We start from the raw sequence: 25,256 nt of genomic DNA, 5'->3' as shown, positions 1-25,256 counted from the left end.
CAGTTGGGGATTTTTGCTATTGGCAGTTGCTGATGGGCCACATGCCATCGTATTCTCAAATCTCCAGACAGGCAAAACGCAGATGTAATTTATTTTTAAAGTCTTGTGATGGTTAAGCCAACACCACAGTAATGGATAAAGTATAAGAATTAAAATAGAATAGAATGTTGTTTTTTGAGTACTGAGTCGTAACTTTTGGAAGCTTGAGGTTGCCAATATTAGGATAACAAATGTCACTGGATGTTTAAATTCCACCTGGGCAGACACCAAAGATTGACACAAGTGACTTTGATTTAATACTGCACTCCAGTCGTGTTTTTCGGCTTTCAAATCGTGTGTGTGGCAGTTTTATAAAAACTGCTCAGTAACAACAGCGACTCAGGATATGATTAGTGCACATATGTTCCCATTTTATTTTCTTTACTGATAGTTGTCCTAAGGATCAACAAGACTTCTATGGTGACTCAATACATGTTTTCATAGGATTCTGTAATTGTGTGTGTGTGTGTTTATTTATATAGCCCCAGTAGTGTGAATGGTGTTTAGAGATAAGCATTATTGTTACTTGCATAGATGGGAAAAAATGAAGCAGTGTAACTAACAATGCACAAACAATAATGGAAAATTTATGGATAAAATTAGGCACCAGACTCTGTTCAGTTTTGTGAATGCATTAGGAACACAGACTGACAACTGAAAATTTGCTACGGCATTCAAGCAGTCTCATGTGGGATGTGAATGTTCTCCAATACCTGTGTTGGAAACTTCTCACCAAAACTCGCTTTATGCAGAACTCTTTTAAAAACCTTCTGAATGCTGCAGATATGTCTTCCTGAGCTCCCATTTCCCTTCTAGTCCTAAAATGCCAGTGTTCAAAGGGTTAATACGATCTTCTAGAAGTATTTATTAAATACAGAATAATTTTGGTTGAGGCGGAAAAACTTTGAAAGGGAGCAAGAGGCGAAAATAATAAGGAATGTTAATATAAAGGTAGCAACAACAACAATCCTTTCCTGGTTGGGGATGGAGGGCAATGTTTGGTCAGACTGCATGGGGAGTGCACTGCCCCAGCAGTGAGGAGGAGGGAGCGGAGGGCATGCCTGAGAAATGCTTCCTCCACTGTGGGTGAGCGGGTGGGTTGTTAGCTGGATCAGAAAAAAGGATGCTCTCCCCCCGGGGGGTGATGGTAGAATGTGCATTCCCAAAGATGCCAGATGCCACTCCTTTTCCTTGGGTTCTTGCATCCTGTTGGTAGACTGGGGAGAAAGAGTAGGAGCTGAAATAAGAGGAGACATAGCCGGGGAGATGAGATTGGACATAGGAAGGACAGGGGGGACGGACACAAAGAGGCCCGCAACATACAGTGCTACTAATGGGAGACAGGCTAAACGACATACATTAGGGTGTTTATACACCAATGCGAGAAGCCTAGGTAATAAAATGGAGGAATTGGAGCTCTTGGTCCGAGAATTGAAACCGGATATCGTAGGAATAACTGAAACGTGGTGGAATGGCAGTCACGACTGGAACACAGGTATGGAGGGGTATGCGCTGTTTAGAAAAGACCGGGATAAAGGTAAAGGTGGGGAGGTGGCATTGTATGTCAATAGTGAAATAAGCTGTAAAGAAATAATAGTGGATGGAATAGATAACACGGGGTCCGTCTGGGCAATACTCACACTGGGTAAAAGGACTACTGGAGCCTCTCCAGTGATAGTGCTTGGGGTGTGCTATAGACAGCCGGGATCAACCTAGGATATGGATAAGGAACTATTTAATGTATTAAGGGAAGTAAATACTAATAGAAACTGTGTAATTATGGGGGACTTTAACTTACCAGATATAGATTGGGGAACAAACGCTAGTAGCAATAATAGGGCTCAGATGTTCCTAGATGTGCTTGCTGATCAATTCCTTCATCAAGTGGTAGCTGAACCGACGAGGGGGGAGGCCATTTTAGATTTGATTCTGGTAAGTAGCGAGGACCTCGTTGAGGAAGTGGTAGTGGGGGACAACTTGGGCTCCAGTGATCATGAGCTAATTCGGTTTAAACTAAATGGAAGGAGTAACAGAATTAAGTCAAAGACTAGGGTTTATAATTTTAAAAAGGCCAATTTTAACAAATTAAGGGGACTGGTAAGGGAAGTGGATTGGGCAAACGTATTAAGGGATCTAAAGGCAGAAGAAGCCTGGGATTACTTTAAGTTAAAAATGCATGAGCTGTCAGAGGCCTGTATCCCCAATAAGGGAAAAAGATTACTAAGCAAAAGATTTAGACCGAGCTGGATGAGCAACCGACTCAAAGGGGCGATTAGGAAAAAACAGAAAGCGTACAAAGAGTGGAAGAGGGGAGGGATCAGTAAGGAAAATTACCTTAGTGAAGTCAGAGAATGTAGAGATAGAGTGAGAAAGGCCAAAGGCCGTGTAGAGTTGGACCTAGCGAGGGGAATTAAAAGCAATAGTAAAAGGTTTTACAGCCATATAAATAGGAAGAAAGCAAAGAAAGAAGTGGGACCACTGAAGACTATAGCCGGAGAGGAGATTAAAGATAATCTAGGCATGGCGCAATATCTCAATGAATATTTTGCATCCGTGTTTAATGAGGCCAATGAAGGTATTAGGGATACTAGCACCGTTACAGAGGGGCATACAGGATGGGGGATTACCGCATCCGAGGTAGAAACAAAACTTGAACGCCTTAATGGGACTAAGTCGGGAGGACCGGACGATCTTCATCCGAGAATATTGAAGGAATTGGCACGGGAAATAGCAGGCCCATTAGCGATAATATTTAATGAATCTGTAAACTCGGGGGTGGTCCCGTTAGACTGGAGAATAGCCAACGTGGTTCCTATTTTCAAGAAAGGGAAAAAAAGTGACCCGGGTAACTACAGGCCTGTTAGTTTAACATCTGTAGTGTGCAAAGTGCTGGAGAAGATTCTGAAAGAGAAACTAGTTGAGGACCTTGAGGTTAATGGCAATTGCGATAAATTACAGCATGGTTTTACGAAGGGCAGATCGTGCCAAACGAATCTGATCTCCTTCTTTGAGAAAGTAACGGACTTATTAGATAAGGGAAATGCGGTGGACCTAATATACCTGGATTTCAGTAAAGCGTTTGATACTGTACCCCATGAGGAATTATTGGTTAAACTGGAAAACATGGGGATCGATATGAAAATCCAGAGGTGGATAAGGAATTGGTTAATGGGGAGAATGCAGAGGGTCGTATTAAAGGGTGAACTGTCGGGTTGGAGGGAGGTTACTAGTGGAGTGCCTCAAGGTTCGGTTTTGGGACCTATTTTATTTAATCTATTTATAACTGACCTCGGAACCGATTGCAAGAGTGGGCTGATAAAGTTTGCGGATGATACGAAGGTGGGAGGAGTTGCAAATTCGGAGGAGGATAGGGATATTCTTCAGGGAGACTTGAATGAGCTTGTGAATTGGAGTATCAGAAATAGGATGAAATTTAATAGTGAAAAGTGTAAGGTGATGCACTTGGGGATGACTAATAACAATTTTAGTTACAAGATGGGGACGCATTGGTTAGAAGTAACGGAAGAGGAGAAGGACCTAGGGGTCCTTGTAGACCGCAGGATGACTATGAGTCGACAATGTGACGTGGCGGTGAAAAAAGCCAGTGCGGTCTTGGGATGTATTAGGCGAGGTATATCTAGTAGGGATAAGGAGGTCCTGCTTCCGTTGTATAAGGCGCTGGTGAGACCTTATTTGGAGTACTGTGTGCAGTTCTGGTCTCCCATGTTTAAAAAAGATGAACTCAAACTGGAACGGGTGCAGAGAAGAGCGACTAGGATGATCAGAGGAATGGAAAACCTGTCGTATGAAAAGAGATTAGAGGAGCTCGGGTTGTTTAGTCTGACAAAGCGAAGGCTGAGGGGGGATATGATTGCTCTCTTTAAATATATCAGAGGGATAAATACAAGGGAGGGAGAGGAATTATTCCAGCTTAGTACTAATGTGGACACGAGAACGAATGGATATAAACTGGCCGTGGGGAAGTTCAGGCTTGAAATTAGACGAAGGTTTCTGACCGTCAGAGGGGTGAAATATTGGAACGGCCTTCCGAGGGAAACGGTGGGGGCGACGGACCTGTCTGGTTTTAAGATTCAGTTAGATAAGTTTATGGAGGGAATGGTTTAATGGTAAAACATAGCAGCCAAGGAAAACCAAGCAATGGTACGTAAATAGTATAATGGCCAACAAGGGTCAGGCTAGAGACTCTTGCCTACATGCTCGGGGTATTACTGATCGCCATATTTGGGGTCGGGAAGGAATTTTCCTCCAGGGTAGATTGGCTGAGCCTCTGGAGGTTTTTCGCCTTCCTCCGCAGCATGGGGCAGGGATCACTAGCAGGAGGGTCTCTGCCGATTGAAGTCACTAAAACACAGGATTGGGGACTTCAACGGCAGAGTCCAGGGAAGGGTCTTGTGGCCTGCAGCATGCAGGGGGTCAGACCAGATGATCATAATGGTCCCTTCTGACCTTAAAGTCTGAGTCTATGAGCTGATTTTTCCTCCCCAAACAATTGAAACTTTCCCCCCAGGCTTCAAGACTCCCTTGTCTCTCCAGCTGCCCCACTCCTACCTGTAGTTCTAGATAGGGGACTGTTTCCAGGATGCAGTGGATCTGACTGATCACCTGGGTTTTGGGATCAGGAAGAAATTTTTTCTTATTGGGCCAAATTAGACACGGGTCAGATGAGTTATTTGCGTTCCTCGCAGCACTGTGGAGATGCAGTTGGGATAACAAATAGAATTTGGAATTCTAATATTAAGAGATAATATGGGTATGGGTAGTTTGTTGCAAATGGGGCCAATGCAGATAAAAGCTAAAAGGACCAGCTCCCAGACCATGTGCTTGTAAGGAGAAGGGAAGGCCAGAATTCTTTGCAGGCCAAGCTTTTCTCTCCTCTCCCCTCTTCTCTTCCCCCCTCCCCCCCTCCTCCCCCCGCACCACCCTTGGTACCCTTTATAGCTCCGTGAGTCCTGGCATTAGGCTGCAGGGTCTGCCCTGGGTTATTGGTTATGTAGGGAGAACTGCAACCCTACACTGGACCCAGTTAAATGCCTGGTTTTTGAGGTGGGTGGTCATGCTCCACCTCCAACCAATGTTAATAAAGTTGCAGCCTATTGCTTAAAATCCATTCTAGTGTGTCTCTCATGCAGCAGGGTTTAAAATCTCTGACTTAGAAACAGAGTGGAGTCTTCAGAAGAGCCCAGCGTTAGCCTAACTTCACTCCCACTGAAACTAATGGGAGTATTACTATTGAATTTAGTGGGAGTAGAGTTAGGTCAATGCTAGCACTATTGAATATCCCAGAGCGGAAGAGGAAAAATGAGGTATTTGGATTTTTTTTGTTTTGCTCCTTACAGGACAACAAACGATCCAGCCCTTTCAGAAATTCCCTCATACGTCATAAAGCTGTAAAAAAGGAAACAAAATCAAGTCTTAAGTAGCCTAGTAGATAAACATAGCTGGGAATGTGCAGGTAGCATTATAGTCATGAGAAAGAGCCTGCATTCATAAAACAATACAATTATATTGATCATTCAAAGGAAAAATAATGGAGAACCAGAAGTTCTATAGTGTTTAAGTGCATTCCCGCACATACAATTCTATAATTAATTTTCATTAAATTTGGTTCTTGACCCAACATGTGAGACTTTGCTGTGTCTGCAAACTCCTCTGTAATTTGGGAGTTAATTACTCTTTTGTATATGATCTTAAATTGAGTAGCTGTGTACAAAAGGTTTCATTTTGCTACATATTGTTGGGGCAGCAGTTCAGATTCCCCACCCAGTTTAATCCTGTTTAACAGTAATGCCAATATTTTTCTAGCTTGCCACTGAATGTTGTTCAGGATGGTATGTAGTGACTCGGACAGTTGAGCTCTTAAAATACTGCTCTCCAATTAAAAAATAAAAAAGGGTAGGAGGAAGAGGATTGGAGGTGGACACAATCCTTGTCTCTTATTTAATAACTTTGCCAAATGGCAGAGAAACAGGAATTTACATACTTCTAAAACTATTCTAACGTTTCAGATAATACTAAAATCTAAGCCTTCTAATAAGTTTGTACTAACTTGTTTGCAAAACATTTTTCTGGCAAATACTTTCTAACACGTTTCCTCTTCGTTGATAGCCATAACAAAATGAAGCTGTACATGGTGTTCAGATAATGAATGGTTGAATAGCATTCAGCTTTCTCCTGTGTTTTAACACAACTCTGCCACGCTACATTTATTCGCAGATATGTTGAATATTATATTTAATGAATGTACAAATATCAATTTGTCCTAATGTTTTTTTTTCCTTCTCTTTTCCAGAGTGATAGTCTTTCACGGTAGGTGTTTGATTTAAACAAATCATTTATTTATAAAACAGAAACCTTTTTGACTCATATTCTATTTTTTAAGTTCTTAATTTACAGATCCTACTTTGCTCTCAGTAGTTGGTTAGGTTAAGCTCTGAAAAAATGTTAATGCTGTAAAGATTTAGTATGTTTTATATAGAATATAGTAATAAAGCCATAGGATTGACTTTTTACACATTCAGGCAGGTGAGAGATTAGAGGTGACCCGAAGATATGTCCAAAATGTTGTTTTGGTTATGTGCTGAAGTATTTATTTATACTGCACCTAAAATATGCTAGGTACTTTGCAGAACATAATCGATCCAGACTGTGTCCCATGCAGTTTACAATGCAAAGCTAAGATTTTCATAAACTGTCTCAATTTTTGGATACCCAGTTTGAGACACTATAAGGGGCTTCATGTCAGAAAGTGCTGCCTCCTCTGAAAATCAGGCTTCTTGAAGTTTTCTCAAGATGTTTATCTGTCAGAGAGAAACAAATCCTGCATTCCTCACTCCTAATAATGTGCATTTCTAGATGTTCCTTATGTACAAAAACATTTCTTAAGTAACAATGAATGTATGCGAATATGACTTGGCTTTTGGCAAGCTAGTGCCATTGCTCTTGATCGGTGAGTTGATACTGAATATGGAGCATTCTGCGGTGTCACGCTCAATGGGGAAGCAAAGTAGGCTGCATTCAGTAGACCTGAAATGCAAAGTCATTGAACATTAGAAATAGGCTGAAAATGCCACTTAACTCATTCATTTGGAGGATTTAATCTTAAAGAAGTAATATTACAAAAATCCTGAACTATTAAGTCTTTTATTTGCAGTTAACTCTTTTAAAAGAAACTTGCAAAGGAAAAAATGTGTGTACTCATTGTAACAGCTTTATGATAAATGGCCTGAAAAACTTCTTTAAAAATAAATAGACAAAAACAATCTACTTCTTTAAAAAACATTAAGAAGTCAGGTCCTGTCTGTGCTAGAAACCTCTGTGTTAAATGAGGACGTTACAACAGCTGAACCATGCAAGTTGAGCAATGGGAAGGGGAACAGATTTTTGGTCAGATTGTTTAAAGCCGTTTGGATTTTTGTGTGTGTGTTAATATCTATTTTACTTCAGTGACTAATATTGACTAAAAGAAGCCTTTGTTAAAGGAGCCATGCTGCTTCTGGAAAGGTAGCTGAGCTCACAAATAATATCCTGGAGAATTTCCTGAAGTCCTCCAGTAAAACTGGGAAGACCAGACTCGACTTGGCAGATCTTTTTGAGGTTAAAAATAAAACCGAAAATATAATTCAGTGCTTATAAAAGATGCATAAGCAAAGAAAAGTTCTTTTAAAAAATCTTGACAAGGTCGTCTTCAGAATCATGCAACAATGTCTTGAAGGAATGTATTTTAATTCAAAAGAAATGTTGACATAGAAGGCTAATGTTTGCACTCCCTAAGCCATACTTGACAGTCAGAAAACCTGTTTTCATTTTAAATAAATCTTAGTGTTGAGTGGAAGAAAGAAAACTTTAAAAACTGTTTCCACCAGTTAGAGAGGGGATAGGAGATAATGGTATGAATAAATTAAGTATGCTTGATACACTGCACCAGGTTAGCAATGTTATGAAAATAATAAACTTTTCTTCTTTTAAAGATACGATACAGGATCAATCAGCACATCATCAGGCGACCGTTATGATTCACTGCTGGGGCGGTCTGGGTCACAGAGTTACTTTGAAGAACGAAAACCATATTGTAGTAGGCTAGAAAAAGAAGATGCAACTGACTTTAAAAAGGTATCTGGGCCAGTAGTTCTGATATTAAAATAAACTATTATGTGCAGTCTTCTCCCCCTCCTCCCCCCCAAATTCTGCCCTGAAGTAATCAGATTACTTGCATTAAGTCCCAAATCTTGCCTCAGCCTAAGGCCTGGTCTATACTACTGGGGTAAGTCGACCTAAGTTGCGCAACTCCAGCTACGTGAATAACATAGCTGGGGTTGACATAGCTTAGGTCGATTTTCTGCGGTGTCTACACCGCACTAGGTTGACGGGAGAAACTCTCCCTTCGACTTCCTTACGCTTCTCGTTCCAGTGGAGTACCAGAGTTGACAGGAGAGTGATCAGCAGGCGATTTAGCGGGTCTTCACTAGACCCACTAAATCGACCCCCGGTGCATCAATCGCCGCAGCGGTGATCCCCAGTAAGTGTAGACATACCCTAAGTAACTCAACTTGGAACTCCACAGAGGCAAAGGGGAAGAATCGTATCCACTTCCCTGGCTATATAGTAGCTTCTGGCCCTTGCATTCACCTCTGCAAGAGAAGGGGAAGGTCCAGAGGAGCCAAATGCTGTTTGAATGACACCACATACCACTACCTGGGTCCTTGTGTTGTTAGAATTGCTTGACATCTATAATGGAGCCTTTTATTTGGTGCACTTGCTAGTACAATGTAAAATCGAGTCTTGTTGAAAACTAGAAGAAACTTGTGAAGAAATGAGCAACTGTTCAACTTATTGTCAATGAGAGATTTTTTTCAGAAGAAAAATGTTTCCAATTGTTTTCTGTATTATGGAACTATAAGGTAAAATTATCACACATTTTGTCTTGTCTGTAATATAAAAGACAAAAGTTTCTCCTTTCAGGGAATTTAAACATTTTACCTGTGGAAGCTAGAATTTTCAAATACTACTACTTACAATACTTTTGTCACCCTTATGAAATTGTACTGTATAATTCAATAAGGGATAAGCTAGTAATATTCTTAAGAAAATGCCCTAAAAACTAGTTGAAATGATATTGTTTCTGCAGGTGTTTTTGAGCCATTCAGTGGTGGGAATATAGTTCTCTATTAAGTTGGTTCAGAACACACACAGAAAAGTACTGTTCTGTTCTATAGAACCTCTGAGTATAAATGTATTCGTTCTTTTCATACAATTAAATAAAGTTTTAGAAGAATGTAGCCCCTTATACATTAAGTAATGCAACCAAAAGAGATGCATATTTCTTAAACCTGTCTAAATTTTCTCTTAGCTTTACGAACAGATTCTAACTGAAAATGAAAAGCTGAAAGCACAGTTACATGATACCAACATGGAGCTGACGGATCTTAAACTACAGTTGGAAAAGGCCACTCAGGTTTGTATTCACACACATAGCAAAGTCTCTGGCTGGTAAAATGGGTAACAAACCAGAAAATCCTGGAAATAGAATTCACATTTTTTTCAGGTGTTGGCTTTACCTTCTCTTTTTCTAAAAGAATGGGGTTAAGTACTGCAACTGCCCTTGTTGCTGGAGACGAGGGAAGGCCAGATGGGAGGGAAGGTCGCCTAATGCAAGTGTTAATTGTTAAGGAATCAGTGATGCTTGCCGGCATATATCTAACTAATTTCACTGCAGGGAGGAAGGCGTAAAAACAGAGAAAATGATTCCACATTGTTGAATTATGTTTATGTTCAAAGTATCAATGTTTAACTTATGAACTGATTGATTTATAAACTTGATGGCAGGTTTACAGACTGCCATGCTGTCACTGGCTGATTAGACAACCTGTCTTGTGGTTAAAGGGCAAATAGTGCAACTCTAAATAGGTGCAGATAACTGCTCTCAAATAACAATGTGGCATATGGTGATATCACATCTGTAGATTAATAGTAGGTTTCTTGTTAAAAATTATTGTAGAAAGAATTGATAAATAAATATCTGTACCCAGTATACATCACTGTAGTATCTAAGGGCTTGTCTACACTACTGCTTAAGTTGATGTAACTTACCTCGCACAGGAGTGTGAAAAAGTTCCCCTCTCTTCCCCCGAGTGATGTAAGTTGCATTGACTTAAAGCGGTGTCCATACCACTGTTATGTTGGCAGGAGATGCTCTCCTGGCAACATAGCTTCCGCCTCTGATTGCGATGGAGTAATTAAGCCGACGGGAGAGTGCTCTCCCGTAAGCATAGCATGTCTTCAGCACTACAGCAGCTGCGCCAATGTAGCACAGTAGCATAGACTAGCCCTAAGCATCTCAAAAACATCAATGAAATCATTGATGTAACACCCTTAATGGTAAGGATGTATTAACTTACTTGTCCAAGGTCACAGAGGACATCTGTGACTGAGCCAGGAACAAACTCCATTCACTTTTATACCATTCCAGAACCTTAACTACAACACTGTCTCTCAGAATATAGGTATTAAAGAGTTTCCTGGGCATGAGATTAAATACTATGTAAAATTGTATGATTTGATTTCAGGAATGCAAAAAAGCTTTTATTTAATTCTTTGACTTTTGACTTTTCTTTGACTGTTAAGACCATAAAGAGTTAAAATATTGATTTTTATTTTTTTTATTGTTTGCCTCCTATATTTTATATTGTTTTTCCACCATAAATCCCAAATTTAATTATTAACATTGTATTTCAGAGACAAGAGAGATTTGCTGACAGGTCACTCTTGGAAATGGAAAAAAGGGTAAGTTTCTGCAAAAGATCTAGTGGATACTTAAGTTTGTTTCGTTTTGTTTTCCATACCCCAGGGTGGATGTATTTTATTGAACTGATTCTTTATGATTTAGATGTTCGGTTTGTAGGATGCAAAGTGGCAATAAATGTAAGGTAGCATTATAGGCAGTAATACTTCTTTTAATAAGTTGTCCTCAAACTGTCAATTATATTAGAGAGAAAAGGTGGGTGAGCTGTGTGTGTGTGTGTGTGTGTGTATCACAGCTCTGTTCTACCTTATTTAACTGTGATGCTCAGAGTATCTTTCCCAGACCTGAAGAAGGGCTTTGTGTGGCTCAAAAGTCTGTCTTTCACCAACCAAAGTTGGTCCATTAAAAGATATTACCCCACCCACCTTTTCTCTCTCATATTCTGGAACCAACATGGCTGCAATAACACTGCATACAATATTCTACGTTAATTATATGTAATATAACCACACGTGGTGGTGATGTAGTAAGTTGCACCATTGACTTCCACTTCTGTACTCTGCTTGTTAAACAGTTTTCCCCAGAATTATGTCTAACATTCCATATCTCTAAGCGGCTTCAAACAGCTTCATTAAAAAAAAAAAAAAAAAAAAAAAAATCTTAAAACTTTCTCCTCGTTTACTTAGGATCTGATGTTTTGGAACTTTCCAGGGTGAAAAGCAAGTACGGGGTGTCTCACTGGAATCTCCTTTTATCATCAGTAATAATGCTGATACCACTTTGGGGGAGGGGAGAAGAAGAAAATTGATGAGGGTGGTATTTTTTTTTTTTTTTTTTAAATTGGCAGAGAGGATCTGTTCGAAGCCATGCAAAGGTTGGGAATTTTAGTAGTCCTAAAGGAGATGGATTTGTAGGCAGAGTGAAGATGAAGTTGTTGAAAATACAGATCACTCACATTCTGTGAGAGATAATATGTATATTTGTAAACAAATGTATATGTAAGCAATAAGACACAGGGTTTAAAATTATGGTCATACTGAACTTAATGTATGACACAAACTTTTAATTTTGTGTCTGCATTTCCATTATAGACTCATTTTTTCAAAGCTAATAACTTAGCTGTGAAAATTTCCTTTGAACAAAAGTTTGGCTCTTCTCGAGCAACTTTTTTTTTAAAAAACGCCAAATTCATTTAAATGGTTTTTAAGCTGTTTTTAAGGTATAAAAAGAAGAGTAGTGAGGGGAGGATTTTTTGTAGTGTTAGTTTCGTTATTCTTAAAGTAAATTATTTATATTGGAATATTATATGAATCCCTTAAATTTCCCTTTTGCCCCCTAAACAAAAACCAGACCAAAAAAACCCCAAGCCAACCCTGCGCTATATATAGTTTTAATAGTATACAGGAGTACTAGATCTAGAAGTTTAACAGGAATTATTGCAGATTAAGAAGCCACTTTTAGTTCTACAAATCTTACCAATGATAAAATAAAAATGTACTTGTTAGTTATGGTGGGGAACCAGGGAGGTGCAGAAATGCTCAGCTGCACTAACCGACTGAAATTCCACTATGGTAATTTAGTGAATGAACAATGCATAAGGAAAATAAGGCTCCTGAAAGCATGCAGAGATGAAGACGGCTTTCCTTACTGTTGCATTCATTCATTACTGCTTCCTCTCCAGATAGCTCTAACAGTTTGTCTGCACCTTCTGTCCCTCAATTCTTTTGACCCCTAAGGTAGCTCTCATCTTTTTCTCTGGGTAGTGACAATCACCTGCTTTAACGGGCATTTCCTTTGCCACTGTGGTCACACAAGTGGAATTTATTACTTTTAATTATGTATATCATAGGTGTAATGGCGCCCATTTTTTAATAGGCGTTGCAATTTAATTACATGTGTAGTACATGATACTCTTGTATTTCAGTAGCAAAATTCCTGCTTTGCTCTCAGTTTCTAAAATAGGCCATTGTATTAAGAGACTTAGTGACACTATGGCCTGGTCTACACTGGGGGGTGGGGGGGATCGATCTAAGTTACGCAACTTCAGCTACGTGAATAATGTAGCTGAAGTTGACATACTTAGACCTACTCACTGCGGTGTTTTCACTGCGATGAGTCAACTGCTGCCGCTCCCCCATCAACTCTGCCTACGCCTCTCACGGCGGTGGAGTACAGGAGTTAATGGGAGAGCCCTTGGGTGTCAATTTATCGCGTCTAGACTAGATGTGATAAATCGACCCCTGCTGGATCGATCACTGCCCGCCAATCCGGTGGGTAATGTAGACATACCCTATGAAACTGTTTGTTTTCCATGGAGGAGACTTTTTATCCAGTCAGTTTCACTGTAGAAATGTTACTCTTTTACCAAATTTATTACATAAAACACGTAGCGGGTCAAGGGAGGAATAAAGGTTGTGATAGCATTACTAAGTAGTTGAAACCTAGTTGGCTCAAGGAATGGAGTTGTTCTTTTTATTTTACCAACTCAAACATAACTCTGATATATGAGGAACATTTTTTTAAAAAAGAATTTATCTTTTGATTATACATTTTCTCCTTTTCCATTTCCCTGCTTTCTTTTACGGACGCTCCCCGACTTACGCAAGTGTCCCATTGCGAAACGCCTTGCGTAACTCATTTTGCGTAAGTCAGGAACGAATACCAGACCATTACGCCAATAAAAAAAATAAAATTAAAAAAAAAACTTTCTAGCTTATGGAACTTGCGGAACTTTTTCCATAAGTGCGGATTTGTGTAAGTTGGGTTTGCATAACCCGGGGAGCGTCTGTACTTTAAATATTAGTTATTTTATTTAGTGCTCAGATACCATTTTGAGCGTAGTTTTAAAAAAAAAAATCCACCTTTAATACTTATTCTTTATCTGAAGAAGTAGTTGTGTGTGACATCAATTCTTTCCCAACAGCAATGTCACAGAGGAATGAGTTCAGCAGCTGAATCGACAGCAATAGCCAATGAAATACTAAAGATTCTTTTTTTCATTCAAATATTCTTCATAATAAGAAAGTGGTATGAGGATAGAATTATCTCTAATTAGCTTCCCTTTCAAAATAACGTTGTTATACTCTAGAATTTAGTTTATTAATAAAAATCCCACTTCAATTACTTTTTAACTGTTAGCAGTAAATAAAGATTGGCTATCCAGAAATATACTAGACACCTTTATTTAGTAGAATTTTTTGTGTGTCATTTTGAGAATTTTTAAAGGCAGCACAAGCCTATACATAAATGAAGCAGTAAGCTAAAACTCATGTTCTATTTTGCCAAGTGTGAGACACATGTTTTACATAAAATCAAAACTTGAGGATATATTCATATAAAAACAGAACCGGAAAAAAATGAAATAGTGGGAGGGGCTGGAAGAGATGCAGGTAGGTGTTACCATAAGGAGGTAGGTGTTACCATAAGGAAAAGCTAATAGAATCGTTTGGGTTATGACCCATTTTCAAGATGAGATGTACCTTTCTTCACTAATGATAAATAAACTTATTAAAACTATGTTTTATAGTACTAGCCTAACAGTTATTCTAGAAGTTGATTCTGACTAATACTCCTGCCAGCTCTAAAAAAAAAAAAAAAAAAAAATGTTTCTATGCCATAAACTGATGATTCATTGTCAACATAGTTATTTGAGATTAGTTACAATGTTGTAGGAACTGGGCCAGTCCTATGAAGATTGGGATGGGTGGCACATGTCTCATCACTGCTAGGAGATCCCGGCAATATTTAGGCAGAACAAGATTAAGGGTTCCATTTATAGCCCTTAACTTGGTAATGTAGGTTAGGCATGCTTTTGGGCATTCCAAGTAGTACAGTGAAAGTTGTTTACCATCACAGAATAGATGAGCCAAAACTGCAAAATTTGGATCTTGATCAGGACTTCAAACCTCATCCTGAAGTCTCCCCAAAGTGTGGGGCTGCTCAGATATGAGTATTTGGATTGGGGACATCTCTACCTTAGTTATTGAACATAATCCATATAACCCAAGGATGCTTCTTGTTTGGAGGCAATAACTGTGTACTGGGATAAACCAACTCTTTGAGGTGAAAGGTTGAGGTGTTTATAAACTCAGAATATGATTGCTACTGATGTAATAGAGAATATCCTTAGGTTGTTCATTTTTATACTGAAGTACTTCTTCTCACACCTGCATTCTGATTACTGTTAATTCCTCAATAGTGCTTGGCTATAGCCTGTCACCTTACGAAACCCCAGACATCTCATTATTTTGGCAAACCCCTTTGGCCCTCTCCTGCTAAAAGTAATTCTATTTTAAATTTAATGGTATTTAATCTTTGAAGCGGTTGGGGAGAGCGTCAGAGGTTGTGGTGCCTGTGTTAGTTAGCATGTGGATAGAGAGTAGCCAGGAGAAGTACCCATGGCCCTTATTCAGAATACAGGATTTGCATACTGCAGTTAGCTGAATCAGAAATTTCATAATTGACAAATAAGCATATAGTGAGGGATTAGTAAAGCTAATTTTTGTGCTCTGACTGAGATTTTTTTTTAGGTAGGATTAGAGAATTAGATAAAAGCAAAACTCTAATTGAAATGTGAAAGAGCTGATGTGTTACATGATCCAAACATTACTATGTCAAAAGACACATCTGTTACTTTGGGGAAGGGGAAAATGCATGCAACATTGACCTTGAATGATGGTTCTGGCTTTTTTTGAACAATAGTATGGCTTTGGTTTTTTATAACTGCTATTTACTTCTTTTTTAAATCAGACCTTTTGTTTCTGAGGGAGACTTACTTTTTCAGTGGCACCTGGGGAGGACACTTCATAAATAAAACTATTAGATTGAATAGAGTTGAACAGCACTAATGCACTGTAATTAACAGAAGATTTTTGCAATTGGCAAGCAAACAAACACAGGGTTAAAAATCAAGTATACAACAGAGAATGAAGTCTTAGCATGATGAGACTTCAATACATCTCTGGACTAAATCTTCAAAGAGAAGTGAGGAAAGGTTTTTGTTGTTTTTATGGGATGCACAAATAATGATTTGACTTTAATCCTGTAACTTAAAATTAGTCCAACAGACATGGAAATTTTAAAAAGAACAACTTCCTGAAAAATATGGCTAATAACTAGGGCTGTCGATTAATCGCAGTTAACTCACATGATTAACTCAAAAAAATTAATCTCGATTAATCAGTGTTAAATAATAGAATACCAATTGAAATTTATTAAATATTTTGGAAGTTTTTCTACATTATCAAATATATTGATTTCTATTATAACACAGAATACAAAGTGTACAGTGCTCACTTTATATTAGTTTTTATTACAAATATTTGCACTGTAAAAATGATAAAAGAAATAGTACTTTTCAATTCACCTCATACAAGTACTGTAGTACAATCTCTTTATCATGAAAGTGTAACCTACTAATGTAGATTTTTTTTGTCACATAACTGCACTCAAAAACAAAATCATTTAAAACTTTAGAGCCTACAAGTCCGCTCAGTCCTACTTCTTGTTCAGCCAATTGCTAAGACAAACAAGTCTGTTTACATTTACGGGAGATAATGCTGTCTGCTTCTTATTTACAATGTTACCTGAAAGTGAGAACAGGCATTTGCATGGCACTTTTGTAGCCAGGGTTGCAAGGTATTTACGTGCCAGATGTGCTAAACATTCATATGTCCTTTCATGCTTCGGCCACCATTCCAGAGGACATGCTTCCATGCTGATCATGCTCATTAAAAATAAGTGTTAATTAAATTTGTGACTGAACTCCTTGGGGGAGAATTGTATGTCTCCTGTTCTATTTTACCTGCATTCTGCCATATATTTCATGTTCTAGCAGTCTCGGATGATGACCAGCACATGTTGGTTTTAAGAATACTTTCACAGCAGATTTGACAAAACGCAAAGAAGGTACCAATGTGAGATTTCTAAGGATAGATACAGCACTCGACCAGGGTTTAAGAATCTGACGTGCTTTCCAAAATCAGAGAGATGAGATGTGGAGAATGCTTTCAGATGTCTTAAAAGTGCAACACTGTGATGCGGAAACTACAGAACCTGAACCACCAAAATAGAAAATTTAACCTTCTGCTGGTGGCATCTGACTCATGATGAAAATGAACATGTCGGTTCACTCTGCTTTGGATCATTATCGAGTAGAACCCGTCATGGATGCATGTCTTCTGGAATGGTGGTTGAAACATGAAGGGACATATGTCTCTTTCGTGCATCTGGCACATCAATATCTTGCAATGTCGTCTACAATAGTGCATTGCAAACGTTTATTCTCACTTTCAGGTGACATTGTAAACAAGACATGGGCAACATTATCTCCTGCAAATTGTAACCAAACTTGTTTGTGTGAGCGATTGGCTGAAGTACAACTGATTGGACTTGTAGGTTCTAAAGTTTTAAATTGTTTTGTTTTTGAATGCAGTTATTTTTTTGTACATAATTCTACATTTGTAAGTTCAACTTTCATTATAAAGAGATTGCACTACAGTACTTGTATGAGGTGAATTGAAAAATACTATTTCTTTTGTATTTTGCAGTGCAAATATTTGTAATCAAAAATAAATATAAAGTGATCATTGTAAACTTTGTATTCTGTGTCGTAATTGAAATCAATATATTTGAAAATGTAGAAAACGTCCAAAAATATTTAAATAAATGGTATTCTATTATTTAACAGTGCGATTAATTGCGATAAATTTTTTTAATCACTTGACAGCCCTACTAATAACTGGTCAGTATTTCTATTAACTAGTGAAAGCTGCTAAAATTGCTGTTTAAATGTTACTTCTGTAAGTTGTGGTACAGGGAATCCAGGGTTTGTTTTTTTCTCCATGGGAAAATAGTGACTGTAACTGTGGTTTTGTTTTTTAAAATGTACTCCCACTACAGTAAGAAGCTTGTTTTTAGGGACGCTTCTGTATCATAGAAACAACTTTCATTTTCCGGACACTTATTAATCAGAATTCTGCTATTTGCATATCAAACAATTTACTAGGTCAGCCAATTAAGAGTCCCTCTTGTGTAGCTTGGACTAGTGTAGATAAAAAGCAATTCTATTTTTTTAAAAACTTCTTTTTATTTAAATTGGATTGTTTTATTCAAATTAAAAACCGGTTTGTTTTAAAAAAATCTGTTTCAAATTAAAATTAATTAAATTTTGAAATAGACAATCTATTTTAAGGCCTAAACTTTATATAATCTATTAAAATCATTTAAATACCAAATAGTACGTTTGCCAAATTTTAAAGAAAGACATACCACTGAACTCTTGGAAGTCACTGGCAAAACAGCTGGCACAACAGAATTTGTTGAAGTGCTAAGCTAGCTTTCACAGCAGTAGCCTCTTCTGTAGGTGCAGAGAGAATATTTTCTTCATTTCAGTTTATTCAACTTGTTCAGTTCAATGACTAGTTCATTCCAAGTTGAAACACCAATAGGGAGCTAAAAAAGCAGGAAAGCTTGATTTCCTCTTCTAAACTATGAATACAAATTAGGTGAGAAAGCATGAGATCTGCTAGTTCTAAAATTTTGAAGGACATGGTGACCATGGACACCGGATGGGGAGGGCTAGTGTTCTGAGGTGGCCCAAGCATTCTTTCATGCAGGTGTTTGGTTGGCTGGTTCTTGTTCACATGCTCAGGGTCTACTCACTCACTCACTCATGCCCGTCACCCCAGTCGGGGTATGGGCCGCCAACCACAGATCTCCAGAGTCCTTTATCCTGGGCCATTTGCTCTAGCTGGTTCCAGGTATAGCCCATTTTTTTGCTATCAGCCTGAAGGTCGCGTCGCCAGGTGTTTCTTGGACGGCCTCTTTTCCGCTTGCCTTGGGGGTTCCACCGCAATGCCTGTCTAGTGATGTTGGTTGGCTGCTTGCGTAGTGTGTGTCCTATCCAACCCCACCTTCTCCTTCTAATTTCTTCCTCTGCTGGAAGTTGATGGGTCCTCTCCAAGAGGTAGATGTTGCTGATGGTGTCTGGCCAGCGGATCTGGAGAATCCTTCTAAGGCAACTATTTATGAAGGTCTGGATCCTCCTGGTGGTGGTTTTAATTATCCTCCAGGTTTCAGCTCCATACAATAAGACTGATTTCACGTTGGAATTGAACAGTCTAATCTTTGTTGCCAAAGACAGCTCTCTAGAGCTCCAGATGTTCTTGAGCTGTAAGAAAGCTGCTCTTGCCTTACCAATCCTTGCTTTGATGTCTGCGTCCGTGCCACCCTGTTGGTCGATGATACTGCCTAGGTAGGTGAAGGACTGCACTTCTTCCAGAGGGATTCCATTCAGTGTGACTGGGTCATTACTGATGGAGTTAATCTTGAGGATCTTGGTCTTGTCCTTGTGGATGTTGAGGCCAACCTGTGATGACATGGCTGCCACTACGTTGGTCTTCTCTTGCATCTGCTGTTTGCCATGCGAAAGGAGTGCAAGGTCATCGGCAAAATCCAGGTCATCAAGCTGGGTCCACAACGTCCACTGGATTCCGTTCCTACGCTCATAAGTGGATGTCTTCATAATCCAATCAATGACAAGGAGAAAGAGAAATGGTGACAACAAGCATCCTTGTCTGACTCCGGTTCGCACCTGGAAGCTGTTTGTAAGCTGCCCTCCATGGATCACTCTACAGTGTATGCCATCATATAAGTTCTTAATCAGGTTGACCACCTTTGCTGGGATGCCATAGTGCCGAAGGAGCTTCCAGAGAGTCTCTCGATCCACGCTATCGAATGCTTTTTCATAGTCAACAAAGTTGATGTACAATGAGGAGTTCCACTCCATAGACTGCTCGACTATGATGCGAAGCGTTGCTATCTGGTCCGTGCATGATCTATTTTGCCGGAAACCTGCTTGCTCATCTCGTAGCTGTGGGTCAACGGCATCCTTCATTCTCTCTAAGAGAACTCGGTTGAAGACCTTCCCTGGCACCGACAGAAGTGTGATTCCTCTGTAGTTGGCACAATTGCTGAGGTCTCCTTTCTTGGGGATTTTAATAAGATATCCCTCTTTCCAGTCTGCTGGAATCACTTCTTCTTCCCATATCTTCTCAAAGAGGGGGTACAGCATTTCCACTGAAACATCCAGATCTACTTTCAGGGCCTCTGCTGGAATATCGTCAGGTCCAGCTGCCTTCCTATTCTTCATCATAGTGATGGCTTTTCTGATCTCATCTCTGGTTGGTCTATCACAATTGATTGGAAGGTCTTCGTTGGCTGGGTCAATGTCTGGTGGATTTAATGGTGCTGGTCTATTCAGGAGTTCCTCAAAGTGCTCCACCCATCTATTCATCTGTTGTTCTATTTCTGTTATAGACTTTCCCTGCTTGTCTTTGACGGGACGCTCTGGTTTGCTGAACTTTCCAGACAGTCGCTTGGTGATGTCATACAGCTGTTTCATATTACCGTTGTATGCTGCCTGCTCCGCTTCTGCTGCCAGTCCATCCACATAATCTCTCTTATCCTTCCTAATATTCCTCTTCACTGCTCAATGGGCTTCAGCATACTCTTTTTGCGCTTTAGCCTTTGCTGCTCTAGTCCTGCTGTTATTAACTACTGCCTTCTTCTTCTTTCTATCTTCTATCTTAGTCAAGGTCTCTGCTGTGATCCACTCTTTCTGCTGATATTTCTTAATTCCAAGCACTTCCTGGCATGCTGACCTAAGTGTCTCTCTCACTTTCTGCCATCTGTTGGATACACTGTTTTCCTCTTCCTCAGACCGATCCTGTAGTACTGAAAACTTATTCTTCAGCATCAGTCCAAAATCTTCCTTGATCTTATGATCCTTCAAAAGGCTAACGTTGAACTTCACTCTTCTATCTGACGCGTCTATCCAGTTCTTCTTCAGCTTCAGCTTCAATCTGGCCACCACTAAGTGATGGTCGGACGCTACGTCTGCTCCTCTTCTAACTCTAACGTCCTGCAAAGATCTTCTGAACTTCTTGCTAATACAGACATGATCGATCTGGTTTTCTATCGTGCCTGCTGGCGATACCCAGGTACTCTTGTGGATCCGCTTGTGAGGAAAGATGCTACCTCCTATGACCAAGTTGTTAAGTGCACACAGATCCACAAATCTCTCTCCATTCTCACTCATCTCTCCCAGAGCGTGGGTCCCCATGACTTGTTCATATCCTGTGTTGTCAGGTCCAATTTTGGCATTAAAATCTCCCATAAGGATGGTAATGTCTTTGTCTGGGAGAATCTCTAATATTTTCTGAAGTCTATTGTAAAAATAGTCTTTGTCCCCCTCTTCACTGTCATTGGTTGGAGCATAGCACTGTACAACATTCATCTTAATCCTCTTCATTTTAGTTCTGAAGGATGCTGTGATGATCCCTGAACCATGTGCCTCCCAACCAATCAGTGCCCTCTGTGCCTGCTTGGACAACATGAAGCCTACTCCCTGTGTGTGGGGTGCGTCACTCTCTTCATGTCCGGAATACAACAACAGCTCTCCTGTCAACAGTCGTCTTTGTCCAGCTTGCGTCCATCTTGTCTCGCTAATGCCTAGTAGGGTCAAGTTGTTGCTCCTCATCTCTGCTGCGACCTGTGCCATCTTTCTTGACTCTTACATGGTCCTCACGTTCCATGTACCAATGGTAATCCTCCTGGTTGCAAGAAGGGTAATCAGCTTAGTGGCTTCCTCACGACTTTCACCACCCAGCATCATGCGTCTTCGAGTCGAAGACCCTTCTTTTTCCAGGCTAAAAGTCTCTGTTATCTCTATTGTTGGCATTTCTATAGCAGGTTGATTTTTTACGGGGTGGAGTTGCTAGCCCCACGCCCAACCCTCCTCCTTTATCCTGACTTGGGACAGGCAGATGGCCCCAAAGGACCTCTCTGGTGGAGTTGGTCTAACTGATCACCATATGTGGGACCAGGCAGGAATTTTTCCCCAGGTCAGATTGGCTGTGACCTTGGGGGGTTTGCCTTCCACTACGTGTGGGTGTGGGTCATTTGCCAGGATTATCAGGGTATACACTACTTAATTATTTCCCCGCAATTGCGGGACTCGGGCACTGGTGCACCTCACTTCCTCCTATTCTCTGCCTGTGACACACAATAGTCTAGTTTCCTATGGGCTGCAACATTTTGGTTGGGTTTAGTATGCGGGTGCTCAGTGGCAGTAGATATTCAGGAGGTCAGACTACATGATCTGGTAGTCCCTTTTGACATTAAACTCTGATTATGACCAGAAACAGTCAGTTCAATTCATTAATTAGGCATAACACTTCCTTTGTTTAATAAATCAGTTTTAAATGCAAAACATGTTTTTATAAACTTTTAGATAATCACCATTTTCTAACATAAACATGTTAAGAATGTGAATAAGCGTAAATAAGCTGTTTTAAGTAAATCTTTAAATAAATGTATAGATATAGCATATCCTCCTGGTTAGCAAAATTAAGCACCAGATCTAGTCTAAAGGCTACATTTAGTTGTAAATCAACATTTTAATTGGTTATCAACCAATGAAAATCAACCTTTCTTTAGAAAAAAAAAAAATGAAGTACAACTGCGAAACACAATTAAAATTATTTTAAAGCAGTGTTTCCTGCTTGCTGATTTAAATCATGATTGAAATTGGTTATTTAAATTGCTTTGATTTGAATCAATCCACCCTGGCTTGAATTGTAAAAACTTAATGAAGTTTGAACTGTATTTAATTGACCGCTAGTTTCTAAGAACTCTGGTAATAAATGCTACCCTTAAAAACTAATGCACCTCTACCCCGATATAACGCAACCCAATATAACACGAATTTGGATATAACGCGGTAAAGCAGTGCTCCGGGGCGGAGGGACTGCGCGCTCTGGTTGGATCAATGCAAGTTCGATATAACATGGTTTCACCTATAACACGGTACGATTTTTTGGCTCCGAAGGACAACGTTATATCGGGGTAGAGGTGTAATAGGTAACTGATGTAATTCTTGGTAACTTGGGTTTACTACATTCTTGGAATTATTTTATTTGGCGTTGTTATTTTGTTTTTGTTATTCACTTGCTTACTGCAGTTAACTCACTGGTACTCATTACTATGCCCATTATTATCTGTCAGTATCATCTTGTCAAAACACAATTCTCAACTCAAAAGAATAACGTAGAATAAACTACGGATACTAACAACTGCAGTAAATGATTACTTTGCTAAACCTTTAAAGTTATTTGCTAAAATGGGGAAATATGTCTGGGAAATAACTTCACTATGATTAAACTAAATTCAAATGGTTTGTATCTGAAAGGTGACCGGCAAGAGTCAGTATCTACTGGGCGGTATGATCTAACCAAAGTTTTACACACCTCAGTTAATGCTGCTTGCTGTTTTGCCTAACACCATTGTATGCAGATATAAATGTACACTTTGCAATAATCTGTTGCTTTTGCCTTTCACTCTTTGAAAAATTAGACCGTAAAATATTGACTATGGCAACTGCTTTTAAATAAGAGCCACTGCATTGTCTTACACAAAGAAAGCAATCATGATATCAAGTCTATTGCCTGCATTGTTAAGCTAGAATATATTATGGGAATGAACTTTAAAAAAAAAAAAATGTCTTGGGAAGATTGTGAGAGGAGACAAACATTTCAGCTATATTTGCTTGTCAATGAAAGCTTATGCTTTTTGTGCTTTTGTTTCTTTTAATATACTTGTTTGTTTCTGAGCATTTTCTGCATTTCTTGTATGTTAAATTATCACAAAAGTCTACCTGAGGGAATAAATCTGAACAAAGGATACTTATAAACTTATACCCTGTCCAAATTAATGTACAGGAAGAGATGGGGTGTATTTTGAAAATGTTAATGAATATCTTAATCTCTCTTCCATCTAAATTTTTAAATTTTAATGTGAATGAATTTTCTACACATCACTGGCATCACAAGTCTCCTGTACGCTCTGTGCTTCTAGTTGTTTGGTCTTTGAAACTTGACATGTATCACAATGTTCACCATATTTACAAGAAGTATTAAAAATGCAATTTGCATTGCTTACCATTAACACCACTCTTTTGATCTAGGAACGAAGAGCTCTAGAAAGACGGATATCTGAAATGGAAGAGGAACTCAAAGTAAGTGTGTCACGCCATTTGTGACTAATTCTGTAAAAGTGTGCATTGGTTGTTAACATTATTTGTAAGGTGGAAGTTTTCCAGCTGTTGGCAATCTCACTGGAGAATAGGCAAATACATCATTTCCCTGAGTTTCCAACACAACAGGATCTCTTGTGCAGTAATCTGCAATTCCATTGCTTTTCTGTTTGCAAAGGCTATAATAGCAAAGGGTGGGTTTTTTTTTTTAAATATATTTATTTTCTTTAAAGAAATTGGCTGAGATTTACAAGTTTAGGGTGGTGACCAGGGAGAAAAGTCAAACGTTTCTACGGTAGTCTTTTTTTTATTTTAACTTAAACCAAGGGGAAAAGTGAATCACTTTTAGAGGCTGAGATGGTATTGTATGGTTTTCACTAACTTCTTACAGTAGTGCGAAACAGAGGATTGGCCTATGCAATTTTTTTTTTTAAATATGACTTTAACCTTGTAGTTTGAGTTAATTTCTGTGATGTGTTTTCTTAAGTCATGATATGGTTGCATGCACAGTTTTTCTCCCTCCAAAGTTTACCCAGTTTAGGTCCTGAGTGATATGATTTGAGCTAAATAAGGTTAATCCAGGGAGTTGACCGTATATACATTTTTCATTATATCCATGGACAAAACTCCAGAAGTGAGCCAACCAAACTGATGATCAAATTAAATTATACCAAGGAAGCAGTTGGAATGTGGTGAACTAGAAAACATCTTTGGATGCCATAGTTTTAGAGAGACACCACCAGTCTATTGACAGCCAGTATTCGCTATTCTGTTGCTAAAGGGTTTCTTCTAAATCACATTTTTGAGTTCTCTCTGCTGCTCTGCAACAGCACTTACTTCCAGATACTGTTCTTTTAAATGTATACATGAGTTCTTGCTGACATAATGGATGATGAGAAGCAGAGAAGTATACAAAAGACAACCATGTTGTTTTAGCTGCATTAGATTTAGAGCCAAGTAACTGTGCCTTAATGGAGGACAAAATAATATTTGGGACAGAAAGCAAACTACAGCATGGGAAAAAATTATCATTCTTCTAATGATATATTACCAGTTTTACAAAGTTCTTTATTTGCAGCCACACATTAATGTTTTTAATTAGAAGATTAACTCTCATCCTATTGTTTGCTGTAGTGTCACGTAAGTGTCATGTAGTGTTAAGCACATGATTATCTGCAGATTGCTGAATAGGAAATTTAGTCCATGTAATTAGAATTTTAAGTAAAGAATTCCAGGAATAACTCTCATTGTTAATGCATCCTGAATTGTTCTGGAAAGCTGTGACTAATCACTGGCTGTTCTTAGATTACATTTCAAGAATGTGCCACTTTTTGATCCTTTCCTTTCACAGCTAGTTATCTGCTT

At 39.0% G+C, this 25,256-nt stretch overlaps 1 protein-coding gene across 5 annotated transcripts in view; it reads left to right on the top strand.

Moving 5' to 3' along the window:
* PPP1R12A (protein phosphatase 1 regulatory subunit 12A) overlaps positions 1-25,256 on the top strand; it is a 218,721-nt gene that overhangs the window by 185,278 nt on the left and 8,187 nt on the right. For 3 of the 5 annotated variants that reach the window (XM_054027218.1, XM_054027189.1, XM_054027181.1), the window contains 5 exons: positions 6,350-6,366; positions 8,028-8,169; positions 9,407-9,511; positions 10,792-10,839; positions 23,823-23,873. In XM_054027218.1, coding sequence (XP_053883193.1) covers positions 6,350-6,366; positions 8,028-8,169; positions 9,407-9,511; positions 10,792-10,839; positions 23,823-23,873 — 363 coding nt within the window. Of the gene's footprint in view, positions 1-6,349; positions 6,367-8,027; positions 8,170-9,406; positions 9,512-10,791; positions 10,840-23,048; positions 23,080-23,822; positions 23,874-25,256 lie in introns of all 5 variants that reach the window. The other 2 variants (XM_054027197.1, XM_054027208.1) reach the window with 1 other exon arrangement.

The sequence above is a fragment of the Malaclemys terrapin genome, chromosome 1 (genome assembly GCF_027887155.1).
Source record: "Malaclemys terrapin pileata isolate rMalTer1 chromosome 1, rMalTer1.hap1, whole genome shotgun sequence".
NCBI lineage: Eukaryota > Metazoa > Chordata > Testudines > Emydidae > Malaclemys > Malaclemys terrapin.
Note: the sequence above shows the minus strand (reverse complement) of the source record. Positions and strands in the feature narration are given on the sequence as shown.